At 36.4% G+C, this 13,875-nt stretch overlaps 1 protein-coding gene across 6 annotated transcripts in view; it reads left to right on the forward strand.

The window, feature by feature from the left end:
* Positions 1 to 13,875, forward strand: part of QKI (QKI, KH domain containing RNA binding) — a 150,398-nt gene that overhangs the window by 23,211 nt on the left and 113,312 nt on the right. For all 6 annotated transcript variants that reach the window (XR_014850805.1, XM_085055326.1, XM_085055328.1 and 3 more), the window contains exon 2: positions 13,250 to 13,392. Coding sequence is in view for 5 of the 6 variants with exons in the window: in XM_085055326.1 (XP_084911452.1) it covers positions 13,250 to 13,392 (143 nt within the window). In the remaining variant the exon portion in view is untranslated. The remainder of the gene's footprint in view (positions 1 to 13,249; positions 13,393 to 13,875) is intronic.

Here is a 13,875-nt window from a genome sequence, read left to right on the forward strand (position 1 = left end):
AACTTGAGTGTGGAGAAAAGACAGTTTGGCAGTAAGAGAAGGTTTGGGATCAGGAAAACAGGAAAACAAGAAGTATATGTCTACTAGAGGAAACTGCTTTCTAGAGCCTGGAATAAACCTAGTTTTGGAGTCTTGCCATGTCTTTGCTGTCAGGAAATATCTGTGAAACCCAGAGGCAAATTGTCTCATTCCTCCTGTGCTGCTGGACAGTATCTTCTTCTGCTGTCAGTTAATACCTTATTTCATGTGGCAGAGGTCTTTAGATGGAAAAATGCCAGCCTAGCTGACTGGTTGAATTTAGCAAGTTACCAGGTATGAGCTCGGTTGTTTCGTGGCAGTAAAAGTGATCCATAAGATGCACACAGTTGAGAACTTTCAGGCATGCTTGTTTTGAAAGAGTGATGTTTCTGCTACTGGGGAGTCTCAGGCAGCAGTTCTGTGAAGTGTTGTTAGTGGTTTTTTTGTTTGTTTCGTCAGGTCTTGAATATCATAAGGAAAAAAATCACGTTTCATTTCTTTATAGTTTTTCATGAGATTGTTCATAAAAGTCGACTTCCCAACAGAGTGTGATTCTTTCAGAATTTTTAGAAAATTCCTCTTGTGTTGAAACAGAGAATATTAACATAAACAATGAGGTGTAGATCAAGACAGTGTATATTTATTTACACAGAAAGAGGCATTGGGCTTGTTGTTGAGGGTGATATGTTATTGATGTGGTGTCTGAAGGCAGGGCCTAAATTTGCAGTAGTAGCAGTACTTGTTACTGGTTAGTAATAGTCATTGAGGATTAGAAGTCTGAAGAATTATTTCAATTAATAATGGCTATTTTTGGTATTTTGGAACCAAGGGTATATGATAATATTGTCATAGTTCCCAGGATAGTTACATTGTGCAACTCTAAAAATATTGCTAGTAGTTTATCAAGGAACAGTCACCTCTTCACATTCCTGAAGAGTGTGCAATTGTTTTCTTTTGAGGAAAGGCTGTGGTTTTGTTTTATTAGGTTTGAGTGGATTGCTGTTGTGACAGTGTACATAACCATGGCACTTGGATTCTTCTGTCAAAGGGCCTAAGTGACCTCTGTATCTTCAAGGATATCTCCAAGGTAGTTTAGGCTTGTGCTGACCCAAATATTCTGAGGGCTGTTTTGACTCTGGCTGCCTCATCTGCCAAGGCAGATCTGCCTAATGGGGGACTGATGCTATATGCAAATGAAATAATGTGTGTGAAATGAACAAGAAGGATGGTTAGAAGGCTCAGCCTATTCTCTTTTATTCTGATTACTTCTAGAAGTAATACTTCTAGAGAAATATCACTAACCAAATAGTTCTGTTTACACAGTAGGCAGGCCAGCTGCATTCTCATCATTCTGAGTGAAAGCTCTCTTATGGGTGAAGGGGGTGAGGTAGTTCTGTGTTTGGTGAAGTGAGAATCCACCTAATAGAGCAGGTAGCACTGTAACTTTTGAAAAGCAGGTACTTGTTTACCATGTAAAGGAGCAAAAAGAATGTGAAGCTGCTTGACCTCTGATAGTCAATGGGATTTTGTCATAGCATAAAAATACTCTTAGTGGAGTTTTTTCTTGACAGAAATGAAACTTTGTAAGATGATCTAATGTAAGATGTTGAGATTTTAACATCTTTAATGCAAATTAAGTTGAACATTTTGTTCACTATGTGCAATAACAGAAAATAAAATAGGACAAATAACAGTTAATGCTCTTCACTGCAGTAAAAGAAACGTAAGTAGCCATGTTCTTATTTCTCATTTCGTCAGAGGGTGATGATGGTAGCAGTAGTTGATTCTCTAAAAGTTTTGCTGGCTGTGCATGTTTAGAAAGAGTTAGTTGTGTTGCTGATTTCCTGCTGGTTGGTAATGTGTTGAGTCAGATGGCTGAACTAATGTGTGGTACAAAAGGATGGATAACAGTAAGATTAGTATACTAATATGTCACTTCATTTTAACTTATGTTCAAGTCTGAAAAAATACTCAGCTTTAGTAAGAATTACAATTGCCAGCAGCCTACTTTTTTTAACCTTAAATTTAGGTCTCAGTCATGTAAGATTTAGTTTGATTGTTGCCAGGTTTCACTTCCCCAGAGAACCATGTTTACATAGGTATATTTATCTTTTTGAAGATTATTCAGGTGTATGTATTTGTAGTGAATTCAAGCACACTGTTTTTTCTTCTCTACATTGATGAAAAATGATCAGCTTTTCAAAGCTGACTGGTTATCTTAATCACTTCAACATGAGAATGAACTTGTTTAACAGTTGTAATAGAGGAACTCGGTGACAATTTTTAAGTAGGTTTTTTCTGTGTGTATTACCTAGCATAAACACAAGCATTTTTAACTCCTTTCAATACCTTAGTTAAAGTATTTAATGACATTGCTAAATTTTTGAGTTATATTTCTCATATATAAATTTTTGCCACTGGTTGTGTTTGTATAATAAATTACATTTTGCAGTAAGGTAAAACTGTTCCTGTTAGCATATGTACTGTTTGTAATAGATTATTTTTAAGAGTGGTGCTTGAAATAATTATGAAGTTTTTCATGATGTTTCATCAGCCTCTTTCTAATTAGTTCTATTTTTGGCACAGCTATTGTCACTTTGTTTTAGCTTATATGTTGAAGAGCTTTTTTTAGGAGTCACCATTTCATAGGATCATAGAATGGCTTTGGTTGGAACAGACCTTAAAGATCATCTAGTTCCAACTTCCCTGCCATGTTTTAGCCAAATTTCTTTGATTAAGTCCCATGCAGAATATTGCACGGGGAGCCCAACTTAGTGTTGCTCTGTTTCTTGAGCACTTATAATTATTGGGTTAGTCTGCTGCTGTCTGTCTGTGGTAAACTTGTCATATGTCTTACAGACTTTCACGCTGTTTTTTAAAAGTTCTTCAATGTGTTTGAAATTTGGCATAGTAATAAAAATGGACTCATGTGTCTGGATGGAATACTACTCTAGAACTACATTTTGGAGTGTTTTCCTGCATGGGTACATGCTTACTTATTCTATATCCAACTCAAGAGTTTTCAGGTGTGTTGGATGTGTATAATCTTTTAGCAGTTAGGTAATGCTTAATAGGGTTGTGGTTTGGTCAGCTGTGTTGTCAAGTTTCTTAAGCTGTGGTGTTGGTTATGTATTTGGTTAAGTAGAGATTGTGATTAAGGGGAGATCTTGTTTATGTGCTGACTAACTCTGGGAAGTCTTCCAATACTTAAAAGTTAATTTGAAGTTGCACAGTGCATCTTCATAATGTAATTTATATCAGAGCAATGCAATAGTTAATGTATTTAATGTTGTGGATGACTCATTTGAGTGCTGGTACTTGCCAACCAAAAATGGTTACTTTTTTAGTCATGTGGATAAAGTGCTGACAGAGCCAGGTAAGGCAGCACTTAAAACAGCACTGTGCATGGGGAGCAGTGTGTATAAAAGGAGGATTGTGTTGCTGTTGTATGTGATCAGCTAAGAAAAAGTAAATTGGGAATGAGAGGCACTACTCAATCCTATTCACATGGATTAGGTTCCAGTTGAAGTGATGAAAGCCGTCAGGTCAGTCTCTTATGAAATTGTACTTCAGAAATACATAGAGAGGGACATTTCTTACAAGTACTGGAATAGCTTTGTTTTGACATGCTAGCAACTATGTCAATTATCTCTGGGGTATGTTTGCTTTCTCGTGTCTTGGTGTTTCATATCTTAAAGTATTAGGTGAATTCTTCAGCTGATAACCAACAATAGTTTCTTCAGATGTCACTGATACAAAACCTGTAGTGCTTAAATCCATGTTTTTGTGATATTAAAGTTTTCATTGGCATCTCAATAGCAGTATAGTATCCTTTTTAATAAAGAATGCGTAATGTTGATACTTCACAACTAATCAGCTAATAACAACTAAAATTTTTTTCTCCCCTTTATCTCATGAAGCATGTAGAGCATGGTCCAGATAGTTAGTGTTTTTTAGTGTGTCAAGTGATCATGGTGAAGATTCAGCTTTATGACATAGAAAGACATACAAAACTGTGAAAAATCTACAGAGGACATAGGAGGATATACATCTTCACTTCCCAACATTTCCTGAAATACTTTATATTGGCGACCAAGTTTTATGTTTCCTCATATTGCCTTTGTTAATGTTAAAATGTATGAAATTTACTTCGGCCTTAAAACAACTAGTAAAATAGAGAGAAGGTTCACATAACATTACTGTGTTAGTGAATAGATAATTATTTTTGGGTAGTCATGGAAGTAAAAAAAAATAAAAAAATCTCCATTCATACAAAAGACAAAGCGTACATTAAGCAATGGAATGCTTTCTTGTAATTTCGGACTGTGGACGATCACTGTGGATGGTTCACAAAGAATGAGAAAATAACTCTGCATGTGCTCTATGTTACTCTTTGAAATTGGTGAATCTTAACATGCACCCTTGAATATATGAAAGAAAATGGTGCTGCTGTTTAGTTTTCGGGGGGGGGGGGCGTTTAAAGTAGTTTTTACTTCTCAGTTCCAAGAATGAGCAATTCTATAATTTAGGTAACTGAGCTGTAATTTTAATTTTACAGTAATCTTCAAAACTGATTATTTTGAAGTGTCTCCCTCTGCCAGGAATTTGTTTAAATTTAAACAAACAAGTTTGTTTTGTTTTAAAGGTTGTAAAACAGTGTCTTGCCCTTTACTTTTAGACACTTGCAGATATGGACAGGATAGCATAGTGTGGGATTTCAGTGCTGATATCCAGGTGATTCAGATATTGCTTATTAGGCTGTTGTGTTCTCAAGGGCTCAGTATACATTTTGAGAGAATGTTCTTCTGGCTTTAACTGGAGAGCTTCCCATTACATGATTTCTTAGTCACTGAATGTAAATATGCTTTATTTCATATGCAGAAGGTACCTGTGGGAAGTGGACAGCAGTTGGTTCTGTTGTGAAGGGAGTATGGGATGGTGTGTGGGTAGAGAAAGTCCATTGCAGACCAGTCAATCTGCATTATCCACAAAGATCAGTTTCAAACAAAAAGAGACAGTAAACTGTAGTAACTTGTTTTTTGTAAAAAAATACCCACCTAAGGAACTAAAACCGTAGAAGTTCTGTCTGAGCTGATACTGTCAAGCTGATGTTTTTAAAGAGTGCCAAGTAACACTGTTGTTTAAATCTCATAGAAAGGATTACTCCTTTCTTTAATCTTTCTGGTGATTAGTAGTTCGTATAGAGTAGTATTACTGCAGATTCTCCCACATCTAAGATATTCAAGTTATTTATAATTATGGTTACCTCCTAAACATTTGATTTATGCTACTGGCTATGGAAAGAAAAACAAACAAAAACTTTGAATAGATCTAGAAGCTTGATGTACATTTAGCTGTGCTGCTTGTAACTAAGGAAGGGCTTGAGGACCTGGAGTAAGTCCAGAGAAGGGCAGTGGGGCTTGTGAAGGGGCTGGAGCACAAGTCCTCCAGAGGAGGATCAGCTGAGGGAGCTGGGGGTGTTTAGACTGGAGATAAGGAGGCTCAGGGAGACCCTGTCAGCCTCTACAGCTCCCTGAAAGAAGCGTGTAGCCAGGTGGGGGTCAGTCTCTTCTCCCAGGCAACTAGTGACAGGACAAGAGGACATAGTTCAAGGAAAGACTGGACATGGTACTTAGCGCTGTGCTCTAGTTGATATGTTGGTGTATTCAGTCACAGGTTTGGCTGGATCTCAGAGGGCTTTTCCAGCCTAATTGATTCTATGATTCTCTAAGTATTTAGGGGCAATTGCTGCTAAAGGGAGGTAGAGTAGATTTTTGAGATGGTAGTAATGTAGCCTGATACAAAAACGGGCCACCAGATCTGCTTCAGCAGTCATGCTGTGCTGATAGACTTGTAGTTTTACAGTTTTTTCTCTATCAGCTAATTACTCACCTCGAGAAACTTTCCATTTTCCAGTGGTACTCATTTGCGTGGATGGATAGTGTATGTCAGTTGCTGTATTATGTTAGTTGAATATGCCAAGTAGATTGCTGAAAAGTTCTTTAAGGTATCCTCTTGGGAATTTATAAACTGATTTTTATGTTAAAGATATTTAGGTTTTCATAGCATAATTCTGGGATATGATGAGACAAATACTGAAGAACTTCATCTCAAATGTATAGCTTTTGGAGCTTACCAAGAATATGAGGAGACTGTATTTAATCTTCTCTATGTTACTTTTTTAAGCAAATGCAGACTGTCAGAGGCAGCTGTAATGCAGGATTGATGGACTTTTTCAGACCTGCTCTGGCCTTTCTGACATACCGTGATGTTAAATAACATAAATGCAGGTTTTACTAAGTGGAAACAAATGCACGACTGTTTTAAATTTGCCAGTTAATTATGTCAGAGTTCAGTGTCGTGCTCTAGACCAAAATTGCTGATACATGAAAATTTGTCAGGAATGGACTGTTTTATCAGTTTTGCTTGATCCTAAGTCTAATTTTTCTTTAACTCCATGTTGGTTTCCAAAGGAAAGACACTATGAATCTTGTTTGCCTGATGCTCAGGCATTTCACTGATTAATATCAGAGGTGGGGGGGTGTAAATGCTTGCCAGCATTTTAGACTGTGTACTGATGATGCATGCGGGGTACAAGTCCATGTGGCACGATATTAAAAATGACTTGTTTTTTTGCTAGCATTGCTATTTCTGCTACATCAGCAGTAGTAGCAAACAGCACTGGTGTTAACAGTGAAGACTGTTAAAATTGTGATGAATAAAACCAGCTATTTCTTTGCCAAGTAAGCATACTAAAGCTGCTAGATTAGAAAACACATGAGTTGCAATGTTCCACCAATAATAAAGCACTTTAAAGCTTTCTGTTGACATTTATACAAAGAGAACAGATGAGTATGCTCTATTTGATTTTGAAGTCAGTTTGATACAGACCTTACAACTGCCCACAAAAGAAGGAGTTTTACAGGCTCTTCTTGCAAAAAGAAATGACTGAATTTTGACACCAAGAGTGCTGACAAATTGCTGAAAATGCTGCACACTTATCATTGGACTGACAGTTTAATCATCGAAAGTGTACTGCTAGATTGGCTCTGAGGAGCAAAGGAGAAGAACCTATAGTTTTTCCAAGGCATTAAAAGTTGAATTGAAATTTGAAATGCAAACACTTTTTTTTTTTTTTTGGTGACACTCCTGAATGATTTGTGTGCCCTGTTCTCAGTGATGGTGTGGAGTACTTCGACAGTCTTTTTCATTTCTTCTGGGAGAAAGTGTCTATCCATCTAGTGCATTAATGGTGTGATGTCACTTTGGTTTTTCTTTGAATTTTTTTATATTAAAAGTTGTATTTAAATTTAGGACGTGCTGTGTCAACAAGATTCTTTTTGTGCAAGGGATGCACTCAGCATGCTCACAACTCATGTTGTAGTTTGAGTACACGCTCTGCATTAGGCTTTAGAACACTTTCAAGAGGGATTATAATTCCCCTGTCTCCAGAGATTTTAAATAAAAGTAGAATATAATAGTTACTTACTTTTCCTCTCCATTATTAGTTACATTTACCATATTGTTTACAATATTATTGGATGCTGTTTGACACACTGTATATGATATGAAACTAACTGGTATCTAGTTGGAGTTATCTAATTGATGGGTAATGCTTTAATGGAATATGGCATTGCTCGTCTGCCTGTATAAATCATGGATCAGTAGGCTGTGGATTTGTATCCTACAAAGTGGTAATTTTATGTCTGTATATCATCGTCTGTAACCCTTGTTTTCTAGTTTATGGACTTATCTGACTGAAAAAAATTGAAAAAAAAATTTGTTTAAAAATAACTCCCAAATGCCTAGAGAGATGATCTAGCAGTAGTGGTGTGCAATAAAAACACTTTGTAAAAATATTAACTTAATGCACACATTTTGTTGCAATAAAAAAAAAATAAACTGCATAGTAGTAAAGAATGAGAAGATACTTGATTCAGTTAATTCCTCACCTGCCCCACAGTGCAGTGCATGCTAATGACATGCATTTGAGTGGACTGACTAAGGTGGTCTCTGATAGCAGAATTTTTCACTTCTTGCAAAAAACTGTTGTGGAAATACTGAAGGCATTATTTGTGCTTCATTTTATTGTCACAGTCTGTAAGAAAAAAATTATAAGAATTATTTTTGCCTGTCAAAATACATAAAATTATGCTGCATGTAAAAAATTTGGTATCATTGAAATTTTGGGCATAACTTGATTTCTCTGAGAAAGCAGAAAACTGAAACTGAATGTTCTGTGCATCAGTGAGCTCCAAGTTCCACGAGGATTTTTAGCTATAGGAACATAACTGTTCTTACCATAACTCTTACACTTTAAGCATTTGCTCCTAACTTTATTATTTTTTCATATGGAAACTAGCTTGTGCTTGAGAATATTTAAAAGCCTGGTGCTTCAATTGGTTAAAGAAGCATTCCTATTGGTTTTAGAAGCATGGTTAGTGTTTTGATTAATTTTGTATCCCTTGCTGATTTTGGCTATTGGTTTGTTCCACCCCTACTTGCTGTGTATTGTAAAAACAATGAATGATATTTAAGGTGCTCATCTCTTGGTTTCAAAAATTAAATTCTGTATGTGTTGATGGCTCAACATGGTCTTGGGAAAGAAACATAAGCTGAGAATGGCATCAGTTTAGCTCTGTTTAAATGGATGTAGCTGAATTGGAACAAATGGTTAACATCAGAAGACTTGTTTCAGGTTTTCAAATTCTTAGTTCTAGCTTAAGCTACAGTGATGTTTAAAAATGGTAAGTCTGCTGCTCTTCCAAAAGATAAAACCATGTAATTTAGAAGAAGCTTTTGTGGTGACAAACAGTAAAGCTGTGGCCACTGCTGAGGAAGGTGGTTTGCAAAGTGGTGGGAGAGGAAGGATTTGAGTCTTTTCAGTGATTTCCTAGTGTGAATATTCTTGCTGAATGGTTTATGTAAACCCATTTTGTGTTGCAACCCAGCAGCCTTAAGCCCATGTGCAGAGTCTTAGTTCCTCTGAAGGAATAAGTGACTGCTGAAAATGAGTAACTTCTTGATGGTTTTTAACGTGATGACAAACACTCACATGAACACTGTTCTTTGTGCCTTCAAGAGGGAAGAATACTATAAGTTTAACGAAGAAATCAAAAAAGTACATGTCTATAGACAGATGTAAACTGTAGAAATAATAAATCCTGCTTCACAACATATCTTAGAAAGGTATTAGAGAAATTGAAAAATACGATTTGTAGGTAAAGGGAACAAAAGATTACATTACTTGTGTAGTTTCAGAAAGAGAGGAAGAAAAATGTCCTCTGGACCAAAATGCATGTCATTGCTGCCATGGCTAGCTAGGTCATGCCATATTAAGGTGGAACAAGGGAAATGTATTGAAACCAGTTTGTCTTTCTTTTAAGTGTCTTTCTCCACTACCCTGCTCTGAGGAAGCAAGACAAATGTGTCATTTACTGCTAAACTTATTACTTAGAGTGTACAGACCAGAGCATTGTTAAAGGTGAATATTGTGGATTTTGAAATTCTTCTTGTGTTTCTGCTTTTGCCTACAGTAGAGTTGGGTACTTAGGTCCTTTCAGAGACCTGTTACTGCATTTGCAGAACTCACAGGTTTTAGAGGTATGGGGAAGCTGCTGTATGCAATTTTTTTTTTTAAGTTATATCTACTATTATAATGAAGTATCTCTCCTTACTAACACTCTTTTAAATCCCTAGAGTGTAATGCAATGTAATTACCACTGCAGCATTAAAATAGAGGTAAAGTACCTAGAATTGTACTTAGATGTTCACTTTGAAAGTAAAGCTTTCCTTATGTTTAAATCAGTTGGCTTTCTGTGAGAGGGAAGAATCTGTAAAGAATTGTAAATGTGAAGGAGCCAAAGCTTTACAAATGAACTTGAAAAGTGTGATTTCATGAGAGACCTATCAAAGAAGCTTCTGGGCAAGGGAAGACCTACTTGGTAGTGTGTGAGAAATGTGAAATAAATCTAAATAAGACTGTTTATTTGACTTCCTCTTTTTTTTTTTTTAATGGTATGTGAATTCAATGCTAAAGAATAAAAAAGTGTGCTTGAAGGATTTGACCTTCCTACTTTAACACTGCTCCTCAGATTTTTAGGTATTTTTAAGTATTTCAGAACAGAATAAAACAGTGCTTGCTAGGGCTTGAAAGGACAGAGCTTTTATCTTCTCTAACATGCTGCTGCTGATGCTCTCTGAAATCTTACTCACTCCTGATAAACTTGAGGGAGGTGCTGAAAATACAGTAACCGCATAATTCTGTTGATACACATAACTGCCTGGAGTGAGTGGCGAAGTTGCAAGATACTCAAGAGACTAGAAGCTTGGATTGGGTGTAATGGAGACCATAAAAGGATAGATTATGTCATCAAAGTTCAATACTTTATATGGAGTCTTGTTGAGACACCAGAGGTGTGATTAAACAAGAGGCAGGTTTGTAAGAAAACTGCTGTTAGTCATAAAAGAAACGTAATCTTGAAGATGTGTAGAAGGATTCAGCAGAATCTGGAAAAACTCCGTAGACATATCAAGCAGATAACCTCATGAGTTGTGCGTTTGAGAGAACGCTTGTGGTCTGCTGCACTAGTATGTTAGGAAGGAAGATAGGCTGTACTCCCTCCATAGTCAGAAGTGAGAGAGAATGGGTGAACTAGAGATTTGATCTAATTATTTTATCATTTAAGCAGTAGTCCTTCAGTTCTGTCAAATGTAAGAGAAGTGAGAAGAGAGTTTAATAGATAACATCTTGCGCAGAAATGGAGTTTGAAGACCAGATCAGCAGTTAAAGAAAACTGGGAATACGTGCCTGTTATTTCATCTGTTGCTTCTGAATGTTCCTTCTGAGGTCTTGGAGAAAGTATCTAAGACGAGAGAAGAAAAAATGCCAAGAAGCAGAAAAAATGGTGGCACTTGAGGAGCCAATGATCCTGGTGACTGCTGTATCTGACTGTCCCTGTCCTGATGTTTGTCACCATTACCACTGGCTTGGATGTAGAGAGCGAAAATACAAACCTACACATGCAAAGGAAACTAAAGTTCACGTGTCTGGCCTGTAGTGGAGTAGAAAATCTTGAGTTGGTAGATGTCTTCCTTCTCTATGAAGTTTGAGGTGTGATGGATGGCTTAGGTTTCACACAAGCCAAAATTTAATGGTAGTCCTCAAGTCAGCTCTCATACTATCTGTGTGTTCTGAATGTTTGGCTTTCAAGTGTCATGAATTCTGATACAGGATTATTTGCAAGGGAAAGATTAAAATATATGTTCGTTTTCTCCTACGAAAACTAGGGTATCTAATGTTGGTGATTATCTTCAGCATGAAGGATACATTTTTGAGGAAATTTTCAGTGCAGCTACTCAGTAGCTGCTAATTATAAATAAAAATGGCCACGTTGCTACTTACACTTCAGTACTTCTGCTGACTGCCTACCTTGTTTCAGTGTAGTGTAAATTAATGGAAAATCTGAAGAGAATGAAAAGGAAGCTAAGTGTGCCAAAAGATAGTAATATTTGTTCAAAGAGATGCACTAAAGAATTTCTTTATGTACTGAAGCCAGTATAAATAATGCTTGTAGTTCTGAGGAATTTGTGCTTGTTGCCAAAATTGTCAGTGTAGAAGGAGATGAGGATTTTTTCCTTGAGCAATGATTATATGGTGACAAAATTTGTTCCCCATTGCAAACAGGTGTTAACTACCAAATCATGATACAGTACACATGACTGTGTCAGTTTCCAGCAGAGAAACAACTTGTTCTGCATATGCATTGCAGAGATGTGTCCTTTCTGATGCTCTCCCCCACCCCACAGCTTTTCAGGTGGTGAAATCTCAGCTATTAATCATTTGCCCGAGAAGAAACTGATGATGAAACAGAGAGGTTACATTAATCTCTTGTCTGCTGCTAGAGTTTCAAGTGACTTCTTCTTTCTGTGGCTTCCTGTATTTAGATGAAAACCTAAGATTTCTGTTTTCAGTGTCATGTTAAATTCTCTAAAAGTTTTGAAAGCAATTGTTGCAATTCTAAGTGAAAGACGGGAATTACTGCTGCCTGGTTTTGTGTATAGCCCATACTATTTTAAGTCTTAATACTTTGGGAACATTCCTGTTGAAATGTTAGTTTTTGGTTTGAAACTTGGTTAATACATTCATTATAAGTAATTCTTAAGTGATACTGAAATAAACTCATTGAGAACATTTTTACACTATTTGGGATTCCGTAAGTTATGAAACGTGGAATTTCTTATTATAGCAGCAATTCAAATACCACATTCAACAGTTTTAGAAATAAAATGTAACCTTGGTAAATGTCTTTTTCGGTGAACAAAAGAAAGTTTTATGTTCATTCTCAGACTATTACAATTTAGTGACACTAACATAGATTTGAATCAAATTATCTGGTTTTAACTACCTTGTTTGTAACTACTGAACTATATTTTCCAAGTAAATACCTCAAGGTGTGAGTAATACAGGTGCAAATAAGTACAGTAGAAACTGTACTTATAAGTCCACCTTTGACATTCCCTGGTGCTGTTGAGGGGTTTTTCATTACTTTAAAATAAAGTAATAGGGCTTCTGGGTGCATAGAGAGGTTGCCCAGGTCCCTCGTATGACACCTGCCTTCATTTCTTTGTTATTTCTCTGGGGGTAGTCAGTAGAACAGTGTGTACCAGTTAGCTGTCATACCGTGTGCTCACGAACTACACCTTTAAGTTGTCTTGTTTCCCTCTGCTGAAAGATGCTCCATCTAATTTCCAAGTGCTATAATAATAACTAGCAAAAAGTACTGTGTAGATGCATTTTTCTATTTTTTATGTTAGGTACTGATTTCTAATTTTTTTTTGCTTTCTATCTGCTTTATTATTAAAAAAATAGATAAAAGAGCTGTTTTTATACACCTTTTAAATGATGTGAACAATCTTGTAAGTGTTCTGAGGAGCTGCACATAATTTTAACTTCAATAGCTGAATTCCATAAACAGGATGAGTAGGCAGCAAATTTACAGACATGAAAGACATTTAAGGATGGGTGCTGCAATTTAAAAAAAACAACCAAAAAACCTGAAAACCCTCAAACAAAACAGAAGGAAAAAAACAAAACCAGAGCAGATTTTTCAGCTACTATGATATTCATGAGAAGAGAAAGAAAATGGCATTAAGATTTGGGAAATAATTGTCATGATAGATTATAACCTGTTTCTGTATTTAATGTCTAATATACTTTTTCCCCCCACAGAAATTAGCAGAGTACGGAAAGACATGTATAACGACACATTAAATGGTAGTACGGAGAAGAGAAGTGCAGAATTACCAGATGCTGTGGGACCTATTGTACAGTTACAAGAGAAACTATATGTGCCTGTAAAAGAATATCCAGATGTAAGTATATCTTTTTAGTTCCTAAATTATTTTTTGATCCTTGTGGTCATCTTTAAGTGTAAATTTCATGTGATGCTACCCTTGGATCATGCTGAGTTGCTTTGGACACTAGGGAATCAGTGTGTGTTCCACTGGGCTTGATTTGCAGTGAGTGTGAGTGGAAGAGTGTTGTGTTAAATACCAAACTAATATGGATTGCTAAACCATAGATATAAGATCGAAATTATCTTGTTCATTCAGTATTGTGCATCATGAGACACTTGTGAATTTCATGAGGAAAGTAGTTCTTGGGACTGTGGTTTTTTTTCTTGGTGTGTCTCTTAAAAGTCAGCTGGAGAATGCTTAAGAGGCCCTTTAGAGACCTTTTGGAGACTGTACTTAGTCTCAATTACTGTTTGTCCCATACCTGTGTAACCAGTTCTGTTGCTTATAGAAATGTCTTTATCTCAGGGTTCGTTGTCCTGTCCTGTCCTCTCTCCTTTC

Source organism: Lichenostomus cassidix, chromosome 3 (assembly GCF_008360975.1).
Source record: "Lichenostomus cassidix isolate B80296 chromosome 3, HeHo_3.0, whole genome shotgun sequence".
NCBI classification, from domain to species: domain Eukaryota; kingdom Metazoa; phylum Chordata; class Aves; order Passeriformes; family Meliphagidae; genus Lichenostomus; species Lichenostomus cassidix.